Source organism: Lutjanus erythropterus, chromosome 18 (assembly GCF_056507025.1).
Source record: "Lutjanus erythropterus isolate fLutEry1 chromosome 18, fLutEry1.hap2, whole genome shotgun sequence".
Classification (NCBI taxonomy): domain Eukaryota; kingdom Metazoa; phylum Chordata; class Actinopteri; order Lutjaniformes; family Lutjanidae; genus Lutjanus; species Lutjanus erythropterus.
The window spans coordinates 17515620-17536569 of record NC_139334.1 but is presented as its reverse complement, the minus strand read 5'-3'; the positions used below and the strand labels follow the sequence as shown (position 1 = coordinate 17536569).

At 41.2% G+C, this 20950-nt stretch overlaps 1 protein-coding gene across 8 annotated transcripts in view; it reads right to left on the bottom strand.

Moving 5' to 3' along the window:
* The window catches only part of meis2a (Meis homeobox 2a), a 109807-nt gene that overhangs the window by 82308 nt on the left and 6549 nt on the right, over positions 1-20950 (bottom strand). For all 8 annotated transcript variants that reach the window (XM_084742390.1, XM_084742394.1, XM_084742391.1 and 5 more), the window contains one exon: positions 9523-9637. In XM_084742390.1, coding sequence (XP_084598516.1) covers positions 9523-9637 — 115 coding nt within the window. The remainder of the gene's footprint in view (positions 1-9522; positions 9638-20950) is intronic.

Here is a 20950-nt window from a genome sequence, read left to right as displayed (position 1 = left end):
AAAGTGAAATCACATATCTAATGAAGGTGTAACTCTGGGTAAAAAGACACTTTAGTTAATAGTACAGTTCTGTTGTAATGTGTCCCTAGAAAAGTCTAAGAAGGGTCTATAAAAGTCGCCTAAAACTGTCTAATGAAGAACTTACTATTTATAGTTTTTCAAAACTAAAGTACAGCTTGTTATGTCTTATCAGTGTACTGTAAAATAAGGTTCAACCATAGTCACAACATGATCTTTTTATCATATTGTGCAGTCCTACTTTTGGGTAAAAAGACTGAACTTTTACTGCTGTTTAATCATGATTACTTTCCTGCATGCAACACCTTTTCCTTCCCTGCTTCTTAATTATGCTTAACTCACTCCCAGATATGCTGGTGTTCATCTACGTCTCAGAAAAAGACAGAAAGAAAAGAAAAGAAAGAAAAAACATCTCCCTCAAGCTTTCCCTTAATGGCGCAAAACAGACATTCTCCTCAGCTGCTGTCAGAATAATCTGGGTAATTTTTTCCCTATGTTCTCCAAACATTAGTTTGCACATTAGGCTGACCCAGTTAATGTGCCTTTCCTGCTGTGTAGGACCCAGTTCCTGGCCAAGCTAGGTTAGCCAGGCTGGGCCGGGCTGGGCCGGGTCGCGCCGGGGGCCTGTTCATGATTATGGACCAGAGGGACAAGGCCCCAGCCAGAGAAGGAGACGATAAGAGGAAGAGTGGGAAAGTGGAGACGGCTTGAGCTGCAGTGTGGACACAGAGTGGTGGTGATGTTGTGGGTAGGGGACTATGTTACTGGAAGCGGAGCAGTCCTCATCCTTTTACAGTTCCTTTTGCTGTTTTCATGTGTTTTTTCATGAACTGTAGACTCCGAGAACGTAACACGGGGTCAGAAGAAAGACAGAGAGACATAAAAAAAGGAAGAGAGAAAGAGCGGAAGGGAGGAAGGAAGGAGGGAGCTGAGGGAGCTGATCATTCTCTTTAATCACATTTTGGATGAGGGCCAGGTAGTCTGCGGTACTGAGAGCGAGACAGAGAGGGGTGAGTGAGGAGAGGAGTGAAAAAGAGGGGAGGGCGGTGGGAGAGAAAGAGAGGTATAGAGGGAGAGAGGTGGAGGAATAAATGGAAGGAGAGGGAGAGAGGGGATGAGCCTGAGAGAAGCAGAGCCCCTTGAAACAGCTTGAAGTGCAGCAAGAGTGCACATATGCCCACACATACCATGTCTACGTGTGTGTGTGTGTGTGTGAGGGGAGAGTGACAGGCGTTCCCGTAAATGCCCGCGAATGCTGAATCCAGCAAGAATCTGGTGTTAGAGCAGAGGCAGGGAGAGATCCATTTTAAAACTATGTGCATTAACTATACTTTTCCCCATAGATTAAGCACTCCACATGAATAATTTAGCCTCTCTTATGCTAATGGGATCATGAAAGTATCCCCTCCGTACCGTGTTTTCTCCCCCTCCGCAGCAAACTCTTCTCAGCTTTCAACAATGGCCCTGCCCCTTCCCAACAAACCATCAGACAGACATGCACTGCGCTGTTTTCACAACAGACACCTGACTAACATGCAGCTGACATGTAGTGACAAGGCTAGAATTGCACACAGTAGCTCATTGAGAAACACTGTGGCATTGTTGTCTTCATTAAAGGGACAGCTCAGCCCAAAAACAAAAATACATGTTTTTGCTCATACCTGTAGTGCTATTTATCCACCTGGATTGTTTTGTTGTCAGTTGCTGAGTTTTGGAGATATCAGCCACAGAAATGTCTGCCCTCTCTCAAATATAATGGGTCTAGATGGCGTTTGGCTTGGGGAGCTCAAAGCACCAAAAAAATAAATCTCTGCTCACTGGTTCCCTGGTTACTCAGGATAATCCACAAACCTTGTTGTGATATATTCGATTCAATATTGATTCTTTTAGGGCTTTTTCTTTTACCGTACTAATTTACCATCAAGGAACCCCCCAAGCTGGTGCATTATTAAAAATATAAATGTTCACATTAGGAATTGACCCTGTGGCTTTAACTGGCAGCAGTCACAGGTGAGATGATCTGAGCTACATTACATAAATAGACAGCAAAAAGTAAAACCATAGATAAAGATTATTTGTAAATGACTGCTCAGTCAGACATTGGTCCACAGCACCTGTATATCTGAATGATTTTCACACATCCCACAAAACATGTACGTGATACATGTTAGTTAGCGTAATATGACACAGAACTTAAGTGTTAATCCTGCTTTAACAATACATGGTTATTTATCAATATTTATATGCACGGTTAGTGAACTTTCTTTGTCTTTTAGCTCGGCAAAATAATTCATAAAACTAGCAGCACAACACATGAAAGCAGCCAAATCTGTAAAGTTTCCGCTTCATATATTCAAGTATTACACCCTTGGTGCCTTCTGAGTAGCAGAGCTCAAATCGTTGCATTTCGCAGCCTAAGAAAATTTCACAATTCTGGATAGGAATAACAAATGCTGGTGGCTGGGATCCCATTGCTGCATGGGAGAAACCGGCTTCATCCCAGCCTAATTCATGGGAAAATTTCAGATAAGCACCACTTTTTGACCTGGTTGGACCTACGGCCAATATCTCCTGAACTCAGCAACTCATACCAAAACAGTGTAGATGGATAAAGAGCTCTATAAGTAAGAGGAAAATATATGTTTTGATTTTTGGGTGAACTGTCCCTTAAGTATCTTTAGCTTCTTTTATGTTCAAGTGCAGTTTACTTCCACTTGCAGCCACTAGTAATGAGAAACTGCAAGATATAAGCTGAATGCACATCGTGGCTGCACTTTCTTTAATGTTTATGTGATGGCTGTTTCCATTGAGCTGGTTTTGTAAGTCAGTAGCTCCTCATGCACATTCTGATTGCTTCACTGTGGTTCCCTGTGTTTGCTTTTTGAGAAGGGAAGTGGACATATCCTGTGTATTTATGTTTCTTTGGCCTTTTTTTTGTTCTTCAGCCTCTGCCACCATCACACACTAAAATATACCCTTGCACACATTTACAGCACTCACACACCCTTGTTGCTTCAGCATTGTGTTGTGGTGAGGTGGGGGCACTGTGTAAAAATTATCAGTGCTCCAACAGCTGGGAGTGAGAGCCATGAAACAGCAGGGCTTGGGCCTGCTTTATTGTTTATCTGTTGTTTATGGGCCAGTGTTCAGCTTTAATTACTACACTAAATTAAACTCTAACAGGCACTTAGAGGGAACCAGCTAGCACACGCACATGCATGCCCACACACATACACACACAGTGTATATTTTATATACACAGACACACCTCGCTGATCACTCCAGAGCTGGAGTATAGGCTACTAAAACGCAACAAGGCTTCCATCTTGCGTTTAGCACCGACTCTGCTGTGGTTACATTTTGTTTTCTTTCTTTCTCCTGACTCATTTTTGGGTCTTCGCGAGCCTTAGGGCTGGGTTGCACCAGCAAGGATTAAATTTTAGACCTCAGTAAACCAGCTTTACCATTTGTGTTGCACTAAACTTCTAAACTAGCTTAAAAATAAGAAATATTCAATTTCAAACTCTTTAAAACTTATAGTTTAGTTTTTCCACTAAAATTAGATGGTTTTTTTGTCCTTACTGTGCTGTTGTCAATTAGTACATGGTATAATTTCAACATATTGGTCCATTAATTTGGCCAACGGGTTTTTCTTAAGGGAGAAATTAGAGCTTCTCTGCCAAGCTAAGCTAGCTAAGATGACTAACTTTTCACTAGCCAGCAAACAGAATAACGTTTTGTTAACTTTTAAGCTAGCAAGTACGTTGTAGCATTTTGTTACCTTTTTAGCTAGCTAGCAAACAATGTAATGTTTGGTAACATTTCACCTAGCTAGCAAACAATGTAGGCTAGGAGAGCAGGTGGAAGTTATCGGCTTTCCCCCCTTCTTTTATGGGCTACGTAGAGGGTCCCGACAGCATGCAGATGTACTATTTATTTATTAATTTGTTTTAATTTGGGTAAGCAAGTCTTCCCACATTGATTAAACTCCATTAAAATACGATTTACATCATTAAACTTGGATTTACTTTTACTTTTAGTTTTAATTGTGCCACATAGCTCTGCTTAATCTTAAATCTGGATTAACTCATTTTAAACCTAGTTTTGCTTAGATTAAAGAAATCTTTGTTGGTGCAACCCAGTCTCAGTGTAGCTGTAAAAAGACGAAAGCAAAGTCAAAGGTCCAGAAAATGCCAGATTCAACAGGCCTTGTTCATGCTGGGACTGGCTGGGCGGACACAGGGAGTCGTGTCCCCACTAGGAATGACCCCCCTCTGGTGAGCTCAACCACAAAGACCTTGCTGAGTGGGGCCCCTGGCCAGGGCCAAGGGAGCTCACCACACTCTCCACGCATACACACACTCACACACAAATGTACCACAATACCATCAAGCGCAGCATGCTCCCTTGGAGCCGAACACTCAAGCTCTCCCTCTCTTCCTCCCTTTCTCTCCATCTCTGCCTCTCTCCGTCTCTCTAGGGAGTCTGTCTATCCGCAGAGCGTGGGGATTGTTCAATTGCTGAGAAAATGTACAAAATGCTTTCTCCTCTCTTCTGTTGAGCCTTTTCCATCTACTGTAGAATCGGGGAATTGTACAGAAAGCCCCTTTGCTCACCACTCAAGATGTCAACGTGGATTTGGTCTTCATGCATAGCTAATAATTACAAGTGTGGACTGGAGCTGAGGCATGCACACACACACAGTCAGTCAGATGCACACATATACAGCAAGACGGGGGGAAAACGTTACCTACCGTGCTGAATCAGTGTTGGGGATTTACAGTTCATGACTGAGTGCATTTGACTCTACTGCGTTTGGTGTGGGCAAATGTGAAGAGTATTTCATCGCACTGCTCCATCACACCTTGGGTGTTTAACATATTACGGACAGCGGCTTGGAAACGAGTGCTATCTTAAGGCATGCACATTCATCAAGTTTAACTCCCTGCAACTGATGTCTCTGATGTTTCTAGATAAGCTTGGAGGACTTCCAAAGGACTGTTAATCAAAATGATGTGCAAGTCGAGCCAATGAAGTTATTGTGTGTTACCTTCTGAACCGTCTCCTGTTAACTGCTCATATTTGTTTATCTAGCCAGAACATAGGGAGTCGCTCTCTAAGAGTCAGTAAGTGAGAGTGCAGAATTTGCCCTGAGGGTGATAATTCAAATTTTCTTTTTTTGGAGGGAAATTCTGAGAAAACGTTGTTAGGAACAGGCGGGTGGGGGAGAGGTTGCAGATCTGAGTATTGTACTGAAACCTTTTTCATATGTGTCAGAACCTTAACTGGCAATCTTTACTGACAGCTATGAGCATGCTTCACCTTGGTTTACTGCTTGACAATAAATTATTCCACAAGAGGAGCGATACATATTTGCGCACTTGTTAAATTGTTTTTTGGCACAGGTTCAGAGCAATGCTCAATGCTGAGATACAACCCGGAGATTGAGGAAGTGAATTTTGCTCACAGCGACCATCTTGAGTCCTGTTTGCACTGTACAAACAGCACTTTTTGAAAGTAGGATATGTGAGTGATTCTACTGTACATCCCCAAATGTCAGCCAAAGCAGGGAAACTTTTTACCCTTCAAAACAGTTGGTCACTGTCAGAAGTGCTTCACCATTTTTGGAAGAAATACAATGAAGTTACTTTTTCAACAGTGATGCTTCAGGATCAATTTCCAAGGTAAATGTATGAACTGTACAAACATTTAAAAAAATAAATAAATAAAAAATAAGATATGTGAGTGATTCTACTGTACGTCCCCTAACATCAACCAAAGAGGGGAAACTTTTTTACCCTTCAAAACAGTTGGTCACTGTGAGAAATGCTTCACAATTTTTGGGAGAATATTTCACACAGGGATGCTTCCGGATCAATTTTTGAGGTAAATGTTTTTCAAGCCACAGGGACACACACAACACACCTTTCAAGATGGAAGATGGCGGAAGAGAGTTGGTGTTTTTCGTGGCAGCTGAAACCAAAAAGCCTCACTCCTCACTCTCGCTCTCCCTCTGCCATCTATTCTGTCTTCCTCAACTGATCCACATCGTCACCCCTTTTAACAGGGGCCAAGCTGTTAAAGACCCCATTACTGAAGTGAAGCACACATTTCACATTTTCTCTGTGGACTTGAAAGTGTGGACTACAAATTTTATGTGGAAATGTATTGAGATAGGAGGCGAGTTCATGCGTGGAGTGGAGTGGAGTGGAGGAGAGGAGGGAAAAGGTGGAGAGGTTGGGGAGGGAAGGCTCTGTCAGAATGGAAGGGCCAGAGTCGGGAGTCAGCGAGCGCTTCAAGCGTTAACGTAATTGCAAGAATGTGAAAAATGAGGCGGCGGGGCTCCCGAGCGGAGCGAAAGGTCAGAGCATGCCTCACACAAAACAACTGGCTGGAGGACGGCCTCATTAGACCATTAAATCAGCTGCCCTCTCCGTCTCTTTTCTCTTTTTTGCCTAACTCTCCCTACTTTTTCACCTTCTCTACTCTTTCACCTCTGTACTTCAATGGCTTCTCCTTTAAATCCTTGCCTCTATTCTTTGCTGTTTACTTTATTTTTTGGCTTGGAGCTGGTGGATCTGGTGTTTAGCACTCATCAGCGCAGACTAGGCTCCGGCTCTGGCCCTGATCTAGTCCGGGTCCATCTTGGCCCAGTGCGCGGTGCTGTACCGTAACTGTCTTTGGCCTGTATTGATCTGCTGTTACTGGATACGGTGGGGAGAGGAGTCGATAAGTGCTCTGTGGATTACAGGTCACTTGTACTTATGTGTGTAAGATAATCAATAGGCAGTGCATTTCTTTCTCTCATCCCCTCTCCCCTCCTGTCTCTGTTGTTCCTGCAGCCTTCATCTCCCCATGCTACTTGCACTGCAAAGATGAATGCAAAAACTCTACATATGCTCTGTCCTCTGACCTGCAATCACACAGCATTTTAACTAATTTTACTTCCATACCAGCAAACCTCATTTGCTGCATCTTTTCTCTTTTTCAGGGGTTTTCCTAAAATACTTGCCCATGTCCTGAAATTCATTTTACCTCTTACCTGTAGTGCTATTTGTCTGTGAAGAATGTTTTGGTTTGAGTTCCAAAGTTTTGGAGATATCGACCGTAGAGATGTCTGTCTTCTCTCAAATATAATAGAACAAGGTGCGACTTGGCTTGCGGTGCTCAAAGCACCAAAAAAAAATACACTTGAAACACTCAACAGCAATGTCTCTGTCCCAAGATTACTCAAGACAATACGCAGACCTTGTTATGAGCAGTTTCATGTACAAGTAAGAACTATTTTCTTGCCACTGAACTCCACTACTGACCATAGTTCATCATTCCAGAAAACTGTTTCTTTTGAGTATGTTGCACATACTGTGCAGTATCTGTGCAGTTATTTTTAAAAGGTAAATGAATAAATAAACAGACAAAACTAAATGATGCAAACTCAACCTCAACTCAAAGTCAAGAAAGGAAAAAAACACAAACAAAAAAAAGCCAGGGTGGGGTGGATGGATAGGATAGGGGGTACTGAGATTGTGCATAAATGCCTATCTATTGCAAATCTTGGACCAGGTTAATGTAATGATAAATTTTACCAAGTCTGTCTTTAGAATGGATCTTATTCTAATTTTATATGTCATCTCTGATTGTAAAGGTTAATTTTTTTCCATGTCCTTTTTTCTATTGTTCTTAGCCATGAATTTAGCTTTGGTGGATCTGGCTGTTTCCATGTCTTTGTCACCATCCATGTCCTCATAGATGAAAAGTTTCAGCTCAGCTGGAAAGGACAGCATTAATGTTAACATCCCATGCTGCCACAAGCACAAGTTTCTCATCTATGAGTAGATGCATGCTTCCTTCTGCGCCGTAATACAGTTAGAGCTCGGTAGAAAGAAAATAGCCCCAAAGTAACCAGGTCAAGACATGCCAAAACAATCTAAGTGGACAAATAGCACAACAGGTGAGAGGAAAAATATGTATTTTTGGTTTTAGGGTGAACCGTCTCTTAAAAAAATTAGACACTCAAAGGCAGTCATTTCATGACAATGTCCTGTGTACAGATTATATGAGGGTGTCTGTGAGTTTCCTTGTGCAAGAGACTGTTCTGTAACTCTGTTCACTATGAAGGAGGCAAGAAAAAGGAGAATTAAATTAAATTAAGTGTCATATTATTGTACCCCATTGCTTCATTATGCTTTCCCGTCTCTGTCATAGCCTTTGGGCTGGGTTATGACAAAATGTGGGCTTGTCCGGGATGGTGGGTCTACGTAATGTCAGATATATCCTGTTGCTTAGCCGAGGCCTAGTTACCATCAAACTAGCCTGACAACGGCCTGTGATCCAACTAGTACTGACACAGCCAACCACAGAGGTCTGCTGTAGCCCTCAGTCTGTGGTCAGTAATGGTTCAGAGGCTACAAACTGCAGCTTCTGTCTAAAGAGGAGAAGATGATTTAAACAGCCCCACCACAGACATACATCCCATCGATACATTTGATCGCTTATTGGCAAAACGATAGCCTGGAACGGACACAGCAAGCGGCTTCACTCTAGTCTGTGAGCGAGCTGGTGTACAGTAAAGTGTGTATCTGAGGGGTTTGAGCGTGTTTGTGTGTGTGTAGATGCCGGTGTGATGAAATTTCATGCAAAACCATGGACACTGCCAGAGGGCACACACAGAAGAGATCCACAAAAACACACACACACACTCCGCCGCCAGTGAAAGGAGATCTCGGTACATTCAAAACAAGGAGAAGACAAGATGGGAAAAGGCCGAGAGCTCATCATGTGTTCTCTTAGTCCAGGCAACAGTTGCATTTAATAAATAACCTCGCAGTGTATTGATGCTCAGCCTCACCTCTAAATTCAACTCTTACAAGCATATGCTTTTTGATAAATTACTTGTCAAGTTTGATGTGGACCGTGACAAAAACACAAGGCAGATAGCTGTGATTTGCACACTCTGTCTGTAATAAATTCAAATGCATTTGTTTTGAAATGCATTATTGCTGTTTGGCAGGTCATGTACCAGATAACACAAGGCTCACTGAGACATAATTAGGGGCTGTTGTGCGAGCAAAGTTAATATGGTTTAAATGCAAACAAGAACTGGCAGAAATATACTATTAATCACCGGCTTTTGTTCGGCGCTCTAAATAGCAACATTTTGGAAAGCCCTCGGTGTGTTACAGTGGCTGCTGCTTGTGTGTAACAGTGGATAAGCATGTTCATTTTTAGGTGTGACTATGTGTTTACATGGATGCCAGTCAAAAAGCGGGATAATCCACTGTGCAAGAGGAAGGACTGGGACGTATATGCCATCTATTCACTGTAGATCTCACATTAGACAGGGTTAAAGTGAAGTGTTGGCAACTCTACCCATGCATGATGATTAATATGTCCCGCATGGATCTGTGCCTGCATCTATGGATGTTTATGTGTTGGTGCTTGAGTGCACAAATGCATGCATGTATATATATGTGTGTGTACATGCCCATTTCTGTGCTGGCTCACCTTGTTCGCTGCTGTTGTCACCGCTCTGTGAAGCATGTCCCCCGCTGGAGGGCCCCGGTGTGCCGGCTGAGTGTGTGGAGGTGGCGTCATCATGGTCTCTCCAGGAAGCTGGGTTCTGAGGTTTGAAAAGAGAGAGAAAGCGAGCGTGGGATCCATCCATCCATCCGTGCATCCATCCACATTCCCCCGTCCAAACCGCAAACCAGGAGCAGAGAGAGCAAGAAGGGGAGGAGGAGGGGGAAGGTAGAGAGAAGACAGAAAAGAAAGAGACCATATGAGTATGCTGGAAAAGTAAGAGTGACATCTGTAAGAGTCTACAGGCACAGAGAGGGCCTGCTTACATTCTCCTGGCGAGGCAAAGAGCCCAGACAATCAAGGATGCCACTAAAATCATAGATGAAGAGACAGAAACTAATGCACTAAAGCAGCTGGCAATAAGTCAAAACACTGTAATCAAAGTGTTTCATTAATGCATGAGAGCAAAACGCAGCGCTGTTAATGTGGCGTTTGATTTTGAACGTCTGAACGAGTGGAGCACTTGTGAGTAATTGTCTAAACACATATGGCAGCGCCCGGCGGAGTTCGTTTATACCATAACCAATTGAGACTTCCGCGTCGAGTGAGAAATATAGAGGTAAAAAGTCCAAACACACCACAGCCGCCATTAATCATTACCACTGTCAGAAATGAAAATAAGATATGACAGTGATTCTCCTGCTAATCTGCCAAAAATGTGTCCACGCCCACTCTGACACACACACGCCCACAGAGGCTCGCAGAAGTACACTTACACACACATACTAATGACATAATAGAGCAAGAAGTATAAACACACATGCACACACACTCACTTTTATATATACAAACACATACTGAAAAAAAGTGTTAAATCTCTGCTGGCTAACTTCAAAGAAATGTCCATAAACAAATTCATAGCTTTTAAGACATCTTTCTTTTTTCCTTCTGCAGCTCATTTTCTCTCCTTCTCCTCCTCCTCCTCCTCCTCCTCTCTTTCCTGGTCATTCCCACTGCCCTGTCGCTGCACACAGGGAAACAGGATTTTCTACTGTACAGGAAAGGCTTTATCAGTGCCACATGAAGGCAGGCTAGAGGTGGAATTTCCTCTGCCATTCAGGCAATAGAGGGGACAGACAGATCACGTCATTTACTACACTCGACACAGCCTCAATCAAATACACGCTCCAAATATCCCCTAACAATAAGTGGATAGAGTAGAGCTCAACGTTAAAGAGAAAGTTCACCCCAAAAATACATATTGGATATACATAATACATAATATACATATATAGAGATATCGACCAAAGAGATATCTGCCTTCTCTTCAATATAATGGGACAAAATGGCACTTGGCCTCTGGGGCTCAAAGCACTGACAAAATACATCTGAGACAATCAACACTAATGTCTATTTCCACAGACGTTGTTGTAAACAGTTTCATGTAGGAACTATTTTCTTTTTGGCAAAAAGAAAGTAGCTCCAGTAGATTGTACCGCAGAAAAAAAAGTCAGGGTGGGTAGAAATCTACGTGCCTGAAGTCAACATTTACTTGCTCCTATACAAATTGTTGTCTGAGCTGTTATTAAATAACAACAAATACTAAAGTTATCTGTCATGTTTAATCTAAGGCTTCAAATTCTATAAAATGTCAGAAAATAGTGACAAATGTCCTAGATGATGTCTGTAAATGTCTCCTTTTGTCAGTCTAATACCCAAAGACATTCTGTGGGCTGCAACATCCATACGCTAGAAAAGAGTGAAAAAATGCATTTCTCAGATTCAAGGGTGATGTCTTTAAATGTCTTTTTTCAGACCAAAATCCAATGATATTCAGTCTAATAAAAGATGAAAAGCAGGAAATCTCCATATGTGTCCATGTAAGTGAGTTGCAAGATTTATTAGCCTGACATGGCATTTTATTTGCCCCAGGTAAGCTGGCAATATTTATTTTTGAGCATTTTTAAAGCTACCACATGGAACTTCCCTATTTTTGGAGGCCCCTGTGGACAAAAGTGGTAGTGTTTCCACTGCCATAACTGCAAAAAATAAAATGAAGAATATAAATATATCTCTTTATATATCATATAAAGAATAAATTTATATGAATGCTGATTAAATCTTGATTCCTTTAAACTGGCTAACATATGACTCACTATATCCTTTGGAAGGGAAAATGTAAACACAGGCCCAGTTCATCTGATTTCATGTAGAATCTGACCTGGTGGCAGTCCTTAAGAATGACTATATAGAAACAGCTCTCTGATGGTCTCGTTTGCTTATGTAGGTCATATAGAGGCATCAGTATTAAATTGAGGCTGTTTCATATCTATTTAAAAACTCCTTGTAGTAGCTTTAACCTGTCACCTGAGCATGATGACAAAATGTTGGCCGGCGTGAGCCCAGCGTTGTCTAGGGGCCCCAAGAGAAGCAGCCCCTTGAGCAGAGCCCAAGCCAAACAAACACAGGCCTGCACCAAGGCTTCCCACAAACCTCAACCCACTTCTCAGTTCCCGCTATGGCTTTTTTTCTCCCTTGAACACACATAAACACATATCCATACATACGAAAGCAGAAGGAAAATGTACACGCCACAGAATATTCCAAGAAAGAGACCGTTTTTACCATTTTGTCTAACTTCAGTTGAGTTCCTGATGAACTTCTTGTCCCTCAGCTGCCGCCACAGAGGAGCCTGCCTGCCTGCCTGCCCCAGTCAGAGTGAGCTGTACTGGTGGACGACAGACAGGATAGAGCCGGGAGACTAGCGGAGGTTTGAAGGGGAAACAGAGGCTATAAGACAAGCGGCTGCCGAGCTCCCCTGGGTGCGCGGTCCTGATGTGCTGCTGCTTGTTCTGCTGCGGAGGAGGCGAGGCTGCTGTTATGCCTGTGAGCGAGGCCCTTTTATCTGCTAAGTTTTTTGGGGAAGGAGGGCTGTTTTCTCAAACAGCTCCGAGCTGAAAACAGCAGACAGAAACACACAAGGCCCTTCAGACCCTCTGCTCCACTCAAGGCCCCTCTCAGCGTCAGCTGTTCACCGGATGGCAATCAGATAAAGAGCTTGGAGAATTACCCAGAAGAGGGGTAAGAAGACAGGGGGAACAATAGCCCCATGCGTGGGTTGTACCCCTCCACAGAGGAACAAGTGTCGTCGCTCCGAGAGGGATGCATGATTGTGATGTTTTCTAGAGGCTGCCTGATATATCGGTCAGCCGATATATTGGCCAGATATGGGCCCGATATTCAATTGAGTTTTATTTGTATAAGCACCAAATCATAACAAGGGCACTTTTCAAATAGAGCACATATAAACCATGCTTTTCATAAACCCAATTATTTTAGTTTTAGCACAATGGAAAGCATTTATGAGGACGAGAGGAGCTTCCTGGCAGGTGTAAATGCTTCGAAGCTAACATTCCCCTAATGTTTATTTTGCTGTCTATTTCAGTTTATTTATATTTTATTTTCTCTGTCTTTATTTCTACAATAGATTGACAATGTACACAATAATTTATTATTATGTTAAATAAAATACACAACATTCTTTAATAAAGTTATTTGTTTAAAGGGGAAATCTGAAATATCTTACAAATAAATAAATTATACAATGAGCATGATATGTCATTGGAGATTAAGGAAATATGTTAAGTTGACTACTCGCTCCTCTGACAACAACGCTACAGCCGCAGAGCCCTCCTTTGAAATTTTTATTCTGGCCTGTAACTTCTGTTATGTTTGTCTGATTCATGTTTATTAGTGTTCAAATTAATGCCAACTTTTCACCAAAAGAATTAGTGTCTGTTTGTGAGTTGTAAGTAATCATTAATAATCTTTTAGAAGGAGTAGATTAGTTAAATTGAGCAATTTCTTAATGGAGTTTGGCAAGCAATAAGGCAGTCGCCACTGAACTCAAACTCCATAATGTGAATTTCTGGAGCAGTGGTTTTGTTTTCAGGATAATGGGCTTAACTTTAAATTGACAGACAACTGACAGTTATAAACAGCTGATCAACTTAAAGCGTGAGATTCGTCATTACTTGTTACTGTCAAATTACAAAGTTGTGCTTGTTTTGCTTGAGCTCACTATTTGGGATGCAGTACACATTTTTGTACCTGCAACTGCTACATATTGATCCATCAAGAAAGCGGGCTTCTGACGGCCACTGTATCTGTAATCAGTGATTATTTACCATCCAAAATTGAAATCGGCCTGAAAAATCTTATATCTGTCAGGTTCTAATGTGTTCCCTCTCTGGGCCACTGATCAACAAATGGTATACTTCGGGGGAACAAGTCTGTTGTTATAGTAATTTTCATACGCTGAGTAAAATCACCACTGTGGCAATCAAGCCTCTGAAAACAGTCTAATTCTGTCTTTGTCATATGGCACAAGGAGGAGAGGAAGAAAGAGAGGTAAAACTCCCAGACTCCCAGAGTGCATAATGTATTTAGGCAGAGCTGGGCTCCGTGCTCTCTGTGTTGTTCCCAGAGAAGAAAATGACTGGGTTCTACTTCCTCACAATGAGACACCCACTGCCGGCGAGATGCGAGACAGAGCTGAAAAACTCTGCTCGCTGCTCTCACACAGTCTCTCTCTCTGTAACACTTGCCAGCTATGGCCACAGCACAGTTTTAATGCAACAGCTGAATCGATAGGACTTAATTTAGCTATCATTGCAGAGTAATGTGTCATTTTTAATGGCGCTGGCACTAAATTAAATTCAAAGACACCTCAGCTAATGGTGTTAAAGGGAATGATATTTTGCTATGATTTGCTACCCTGTGGGTTTAATGGGCTGTATGCAGGGACATAGATAAAGCTTTGTTAGTTTGTTTCTTATAGAGCAAAAAAGCTGACCACAGCACTTTACATGACCTAATAATAAGAACAAAGGGCTCAGCAATAAGCATTGCCCCCTTGCATGTAAAATGCCAAGTCTCTCTGGTAAACGTAGAAAACTCATTTGCCCGACTGAGCAGGTGGTAAAAAAAAAAAGAATAACACTATTTTGATAATTGCTAAATCGTTAAAGGTGGAATCAGTAGGATTTGTCCGAGCTGTTCGTAAACAGATCAGGACAACAGTTCAATGCTGAGTCTCATTCCTAGGATGTCAGGTACTGATGTCTTAGGCTGGTGAAGCATCCCGAACACAGGAAAATAATGAGAAAATAAGGAAAAACAGACAGATGGTAGGGTCTCTGTAGATACAGCCACCACCACACACTTCTGTTTCTGATTCTATATGCTGTTTTTTAGGAAAATGTTGCATATTATGCCTAAGTAATTTCAATGCAGAAATGGAAGAAAAAAACTATTTTTCAGCCTCACAAATATGGAGATTTCCCACCTTTTTCTGTTTATTATCAGATTAAATTGAATATCTTTGGGTTTTGGTCTGATAAAACAACATTCAAAGGCATAATCTGCAGCATTTTCCCAAAAACTTATGTATAGAACCATAGTCCCTTTCAATTATCACTTGTGACCCACTAGAAGACTGTGGTGGTGTCTGCACATGCAGAGACTCTGCCCTCTACCTGTATTTCTCATTATTTTGCTGTGCTTGGGAAGTTTTACCAAACCAAAATCAGCTATCTTACTGGTGCATTTGTGATCAGCATGGACAAAACCCGCTCATTTTACCTTTAAAGACATCATCTTGAACTCTGAAAAACTTGGATGGACATTTTTCATGACAATGCAGCCCTAGATTAAATACGACAATCAAGTTTCCTCTTTGTTGTTATTTGATAACCACTGATAAATAAAACAGTTTGTGCAGGAGCAAGTAAAAATTGACGTGGGCGAGAAGAGTTCTGACCCACTTGAACCCTGTACCACAGTATATACTAGCTCCAGTGAATATTCAGCAGATATCTTTGATGAAACACACTCTCATCCTCTCTTTTAATACCTGTAAGTCACCTCTCATTCACAACCCTGTCTGCAAAACAAGACAACAAACACCACAACAAAAGCGTTAACTTTCCAAGCTCAACACGGCGACAAAAGCAACAGCCTTTCCTCCCCATGAATAATTTAGTGCTCCTCTCTGAGCCATGGAGGGTGCATCAACAGACACCGCACCGCGCTACACAAACACACACACAACCATTTTGTCACAAGCCTCGTGGGTCTGATAAAGTTCAAACAAGTTGGGGAAAAAAATCATGTCACCCAAACAGTCTTCTTCAACCTACAGGAAGAAACAAAAAGAGGAGAAAAAAAAAACGCCCTCTAGCCCATGTGACTATTCCCTAAAGCTGGGCATAATTAGGAGTCAAACATGGTTCACTCCATGCTCTTCACTAATTGTGTTAAAGAGCAGTGTTACCAGGAGGAGGAGGAGGAGGAGGAGGAGGAGAGCAAGCAAATGCACACACACACACACACACACACACACACACACACACACACACACACACACACACAAACACAATAGGACTAGATCGAGAATAAGATACAAAAGAAGCGTGGTCTCTGGGGGCAGCCTTTTCTATTTGCTGGGGTTAGCAACTGGCAGCTGATAATACAAGTTGTAATTAATATAAAAGCAGGAGACAATATGGGGAGGAAGGCTCGTAGTGGAGCCAGGCCACAGGAGAGCAGGAGAATGTTGCTGCCGCCGTCACCGCCGCCGCCGTATACTCCTCTACTCCTGTCCCCTGTTTCTCATTTACAAACACCTGCCTGGCACAATCTCACTTCCCTCCCCGCACTCTGCCTACATCCCTAGGAATTTCAAATAAAATTGATTTAGCGGCATCATTGAATTTCCCTCAAATTCCCCTGGAAGCTGGAGGAAAAGGAGAAGAAATCTGTTGGTGTAAGAACGACTAGCCTCGTGTGTGTGTGTGTGTGTGTGTGTGTGTGTGTGTGTGTGTGTGTGTGTGTGTGTGTGTTGCAGCTTCAGGGATCCTGTGCTGAACATGCTCAGAATCGCTGACACACCAGAAAACATACAGGGCCGTAAATCATAAAGTGAGCTGACATTTCAAGACACATCTTGCCACATGGTGTAAACAGAGAAAAAACTCCTCATACGTAATTATATACAGCCTCTTCAGAGAAGTGTAGGTGCACCTCTATTGAACAACTGAGCATTTACAACACCCTCCAATTATCCCGAATATAAAGAGTCCTTAATTTAGCAGCTAATAATTCACAAGAGCATGTTTTAACAGACACAAGAGATTGACTGATTGTATTTATACTTCAGAAAACTTTCTCTGGGGCAAAAACAACCTTTCTCACTGTAGTAAATGGCAGATTACAAGTTAAAATATGTCTTCAGAAAGAAGAGATTAAATAAAAAAAAGGAGAGTCAGAGGATTGGCTAGCATGAAAATTAGCTTTTCCAAAATATGAAATGGCATAAATACAAAACACACAAATCATTATAGATAATCTGACTTTCAGTTAATCCACTCAAATAATAACCCTAAAATATGTCAACATACACTCAGTGGCCACTTTACTTGTACACCTGCACAAACTGATGCAATCCACTGCCGTTGTTCTTTTATTCTCATGACACCTATAATGTTCAGGCTTTTGTTGACGCTGTCATAATGGTGATTATTAATTAAATGAGTGGTTTTCAAACTGTGTTTGGGAACCAACAAGGATCCTTCAGTGGGTTGTAGGGGGTCCCTGGTAAAAGGAGAAATAGAATATTTTTAACTTTTAGCACATTTTTGGAAGTTCATTGGGTTGAATCATTTTATAAGAAAAAAACTCCAAAGTGTTCTGATTCTACTTTTTAAAATGTGAATATTTTCTGGTATCTTTACTCTTCTCTGACAGTAAACTAAATATATTTGGGCTGTGCAGTGTATTTAAAAAAAAAAAAATACTCAGAGGGTATTCCTTAAGACAAAATCCTTTCAAATAAGGAGTCTGTGCCCTAACGTGCATGTCCCTGACATAAAAAAAACATTGGGGAACCCCTCAATTAAATGATATGTGATAGTATTTAGATCAAAGTTAAAGGTGGTGTTGTACTCTTCTATAGTGAGTGGTGTGTCCACCTCAAATTATAGTGTAAATTTCTTTATTGAGAAAAACACAAAGGTGGCAGGTGTTATATTGTACAGTGTAACTAAAGCCTCAATAATAAATGTGTAATGGACTTTTCTGACAATATCAACCAAAACTGAACATGTAAACTTCGTAAAAGTACATTTTGTGGCAGAGCTGATGTATTCAAGGGTAAAGGTTTCATTTCAATATTGAAGAGAAATATATTAAGTGTGGTCCTCCCCAAGAAATATTTTTACTGTCAAACATTTAATTTCCTGCATTCAATTTCTGCCTTTTCTGCCTCAATTTATGGTTGAAGTATCTTTATTTATGTAAGGGAAAACACAAAATTCAGGTGCTAGGTGACAATTCAGATATAATGGAATATAATGCAGTAGGCCTCTCATGAAGGTGGTTCTTCAAAATAAAAGAAAATTGTTACTTTCATGTTTTTATTGGAGGGGACAAATGCACACGTTTAAATACTGAGTGGGATCTGTATCCTCCATTTGCTCTGAAATCTACGGCTGTGGTTGCACTGAATTTGCAATAGATTGTACAGTTTAACGTTGTCAAAAGCATCCAAGTATAACTACTTTTTCAATGCTACGTGTTTAAAACAATACAATATCCATCATTAAAAATCTCAGTTCTGTTCAGTCTTTGGCTTCCTGAAATTTGTCTGTGAAACCAAACCGTTTTCAGTAACTTTTTCACCACTGTGTGCAGGTAGTTAATTAAAAAAAGAAAAAATATATCCTCTTTTATGTGCCTGAAACTTTTTTCTTGTTGTTGTTGTTTTTTTTAATTCTAGTATTGTATCATGTTTAAAATTCTGGTATCATGTCAACTCTAGTACAGTGTGAATAATAAAAAGACAACTAAGTGTATAAAACTTTAACTGTATATTGTATTTGAATACAAGTCAACATACGTGCATGTCATGATCCTAAGATGACTGCACAGCAACTGTTTTTTATTGCAGTTGTTTAGAGCATACATGCAGTTAAAGGAAGGGGATTGTAGGAGATGCAACAAGTGAGCCTAGCCTCTCCGCAGCCACAGTAGCGATGATTAGATATGCCTGCCAACAGCACCCTGCCTCTGAACACTAATCAAATAGGAAATGTTAGGCCAGACATCCCACCATCACAAAACAATTGTGTGGAACAGACTGAGCGGTCCAAGTCAACGATGCACTGTTTTCATGAGAAGGGGAGAGGAGAGGAGAGGACAGGAGGGGAGGAGGTGGTGGGGGGAGAGATCCAAACGTAGTCAGTCCCCGAGGAGAACAAAGCTAGTTGAATTAGAACACCTCCAAAACTGAGAAATTCCACGGTTCAGCAGGCCGGCTCGGCCCGAGGGCTTGCTGTGGAGACATGCGCTGCAGCGTGCATAGTGACACACAGAAACAGGACATTACTGAGCACCCATCTCCACTGATACACACAGTAAATCACTGCACGGCCACAAGATGAACTATTGCATTTACTTGACTGAACCTGTGACATCACCGTGTCTGACCAATGGCCCACAGCGCTCACTCAGAGCCTGCTCCAGAGAATCAAATGTAAACAGAGAACGCTTTTTCCCCCTTTTTCCCTTTCCAGCCATGCACAGTCAAGATAAGCTGCGCCATAACCTCTATGGGAACTACTATCACTCCCCGAGGAGAGCTCTCCAAAACAAAGCGCTGGGACCTGCAAATCCTGCACACTTTCTGCAGAACAAATGTGAAACTGTGCAGAAATTCACAGACACTTTCAAAAGCGTAATGCATATGCATGGAGGAAATGAAAAGCCTTCTGCTAATATGTAAGCTTGACTGAAGAATAGCACGAGAAGACACAAAGGCTAATTCATTAGAACAGATAATATTCAGACACTGTTAATTCTATTTGCCTCCCTAATTGGATGTAGCACAGAAGAGACAGAAATTTTATTCATTAATTAAAAGACAAGAGAGCAAACCATTGACAAGCACACACACACTGTACCAACCGTTTACAAATCTACACTGCTCTGTGTGTTTTTTTCTTTCTCCCCGTCACCCTTCATGTGTAATACAACATCTTTTTTTCTTTCTTTTAATTGGGAAGGGGTTGATCTGAGTTAGGAAGCCTTGGGTGGGCTACATGGTTGAGATAGTCACCGCAAGCCAGTAAAGGAAATCAACAGTGTCAGCAAGGACTCATCCCGCTCTCACTATACCATAATCCAATCATCTCTAAGACAATGCTGCATTCAAGTGTAAATAAAACTGTGCTTATTATGCTCCGCTGTCAGGTATGAAGAGGGGAGAAAAAACTCACACACACATATACTGTATACACACACACATACACACACACACATAAAAACAAGCTCCACGGGCCGCCTCCTCCACAGTGAAGAGCCTCATCATCTCCAGAAAAACCAACTTTCACCAAATGAGATGTAGCCCAGGGCTATATATTAAAAATGCATATCAAAGCAAAGAAAAATGGACGTGAGAGATTCTAACTAAATAAATTAGCATATCTAACTATCAAACCGCCTTCCTTCCTCTCCTCAATGGGAAGCGAGGACACAAATGAATAATAAAATAGAGCCAAATACAAATGAATAAATAAAATAAATAAATCAAGACAAGTAGGACAGAAAAATTGCTTTCCATCCAGCGGCACAGTTTTTGCAGCCAAGTGCATTTTTTGTGTGCATTGTTTCCAATATTCAAAGCACATTTTGGGCATGAAAAGCTGGACTCCTTTCAATTAAGACATGGAAATGACTGCTGAGGAACTTAACTATTTACTACACTGTTTCACTTTCTGCAAATATTATTTCCACTAAATCTAGTGTTCTTACACCTTTATTTCCTTCGCCTTTATTAAGTCAAATTCAAGCACTTTTCAAGAATTTTCAAGGTGCATTTTTAAGCTTTTTCAACACCTTACAGCTGTGGTAAATTATATATTTCTATACATAGATTTAATCATATTAAATAAGACGTTATTGTGCAATAAACAACCAAAATTATTTCATGATAGCATTCTACAGAGGGGTGACAAATAAAAGGAAAACACAGCACAGTTTCATGTTTCAAAATGTGTCATCTGTCTTAAAATTCAAATGTTTTCAAGGATAAATCATCTTAAGGTGCACACATATTCTCAAAAATACAAAAAAAAAAAAAAGTGACTGCAACTATAAGCTGTAGTGTGTATATTTCCAGACAGAGCTCAACAAGCACACACAGAGAAAAAAAAAACTTAAGCTTTTGTCAAATTCATCCCAGCAGTTAGCTATAATAAAAAGTTCACTGGTGCCACAAAAGTGAAATAAATCCCTCAAAACCTAAATACCTAATGAGGTGGTCACTCCAAATGACTCCAGGATAAATGGTTTGTCG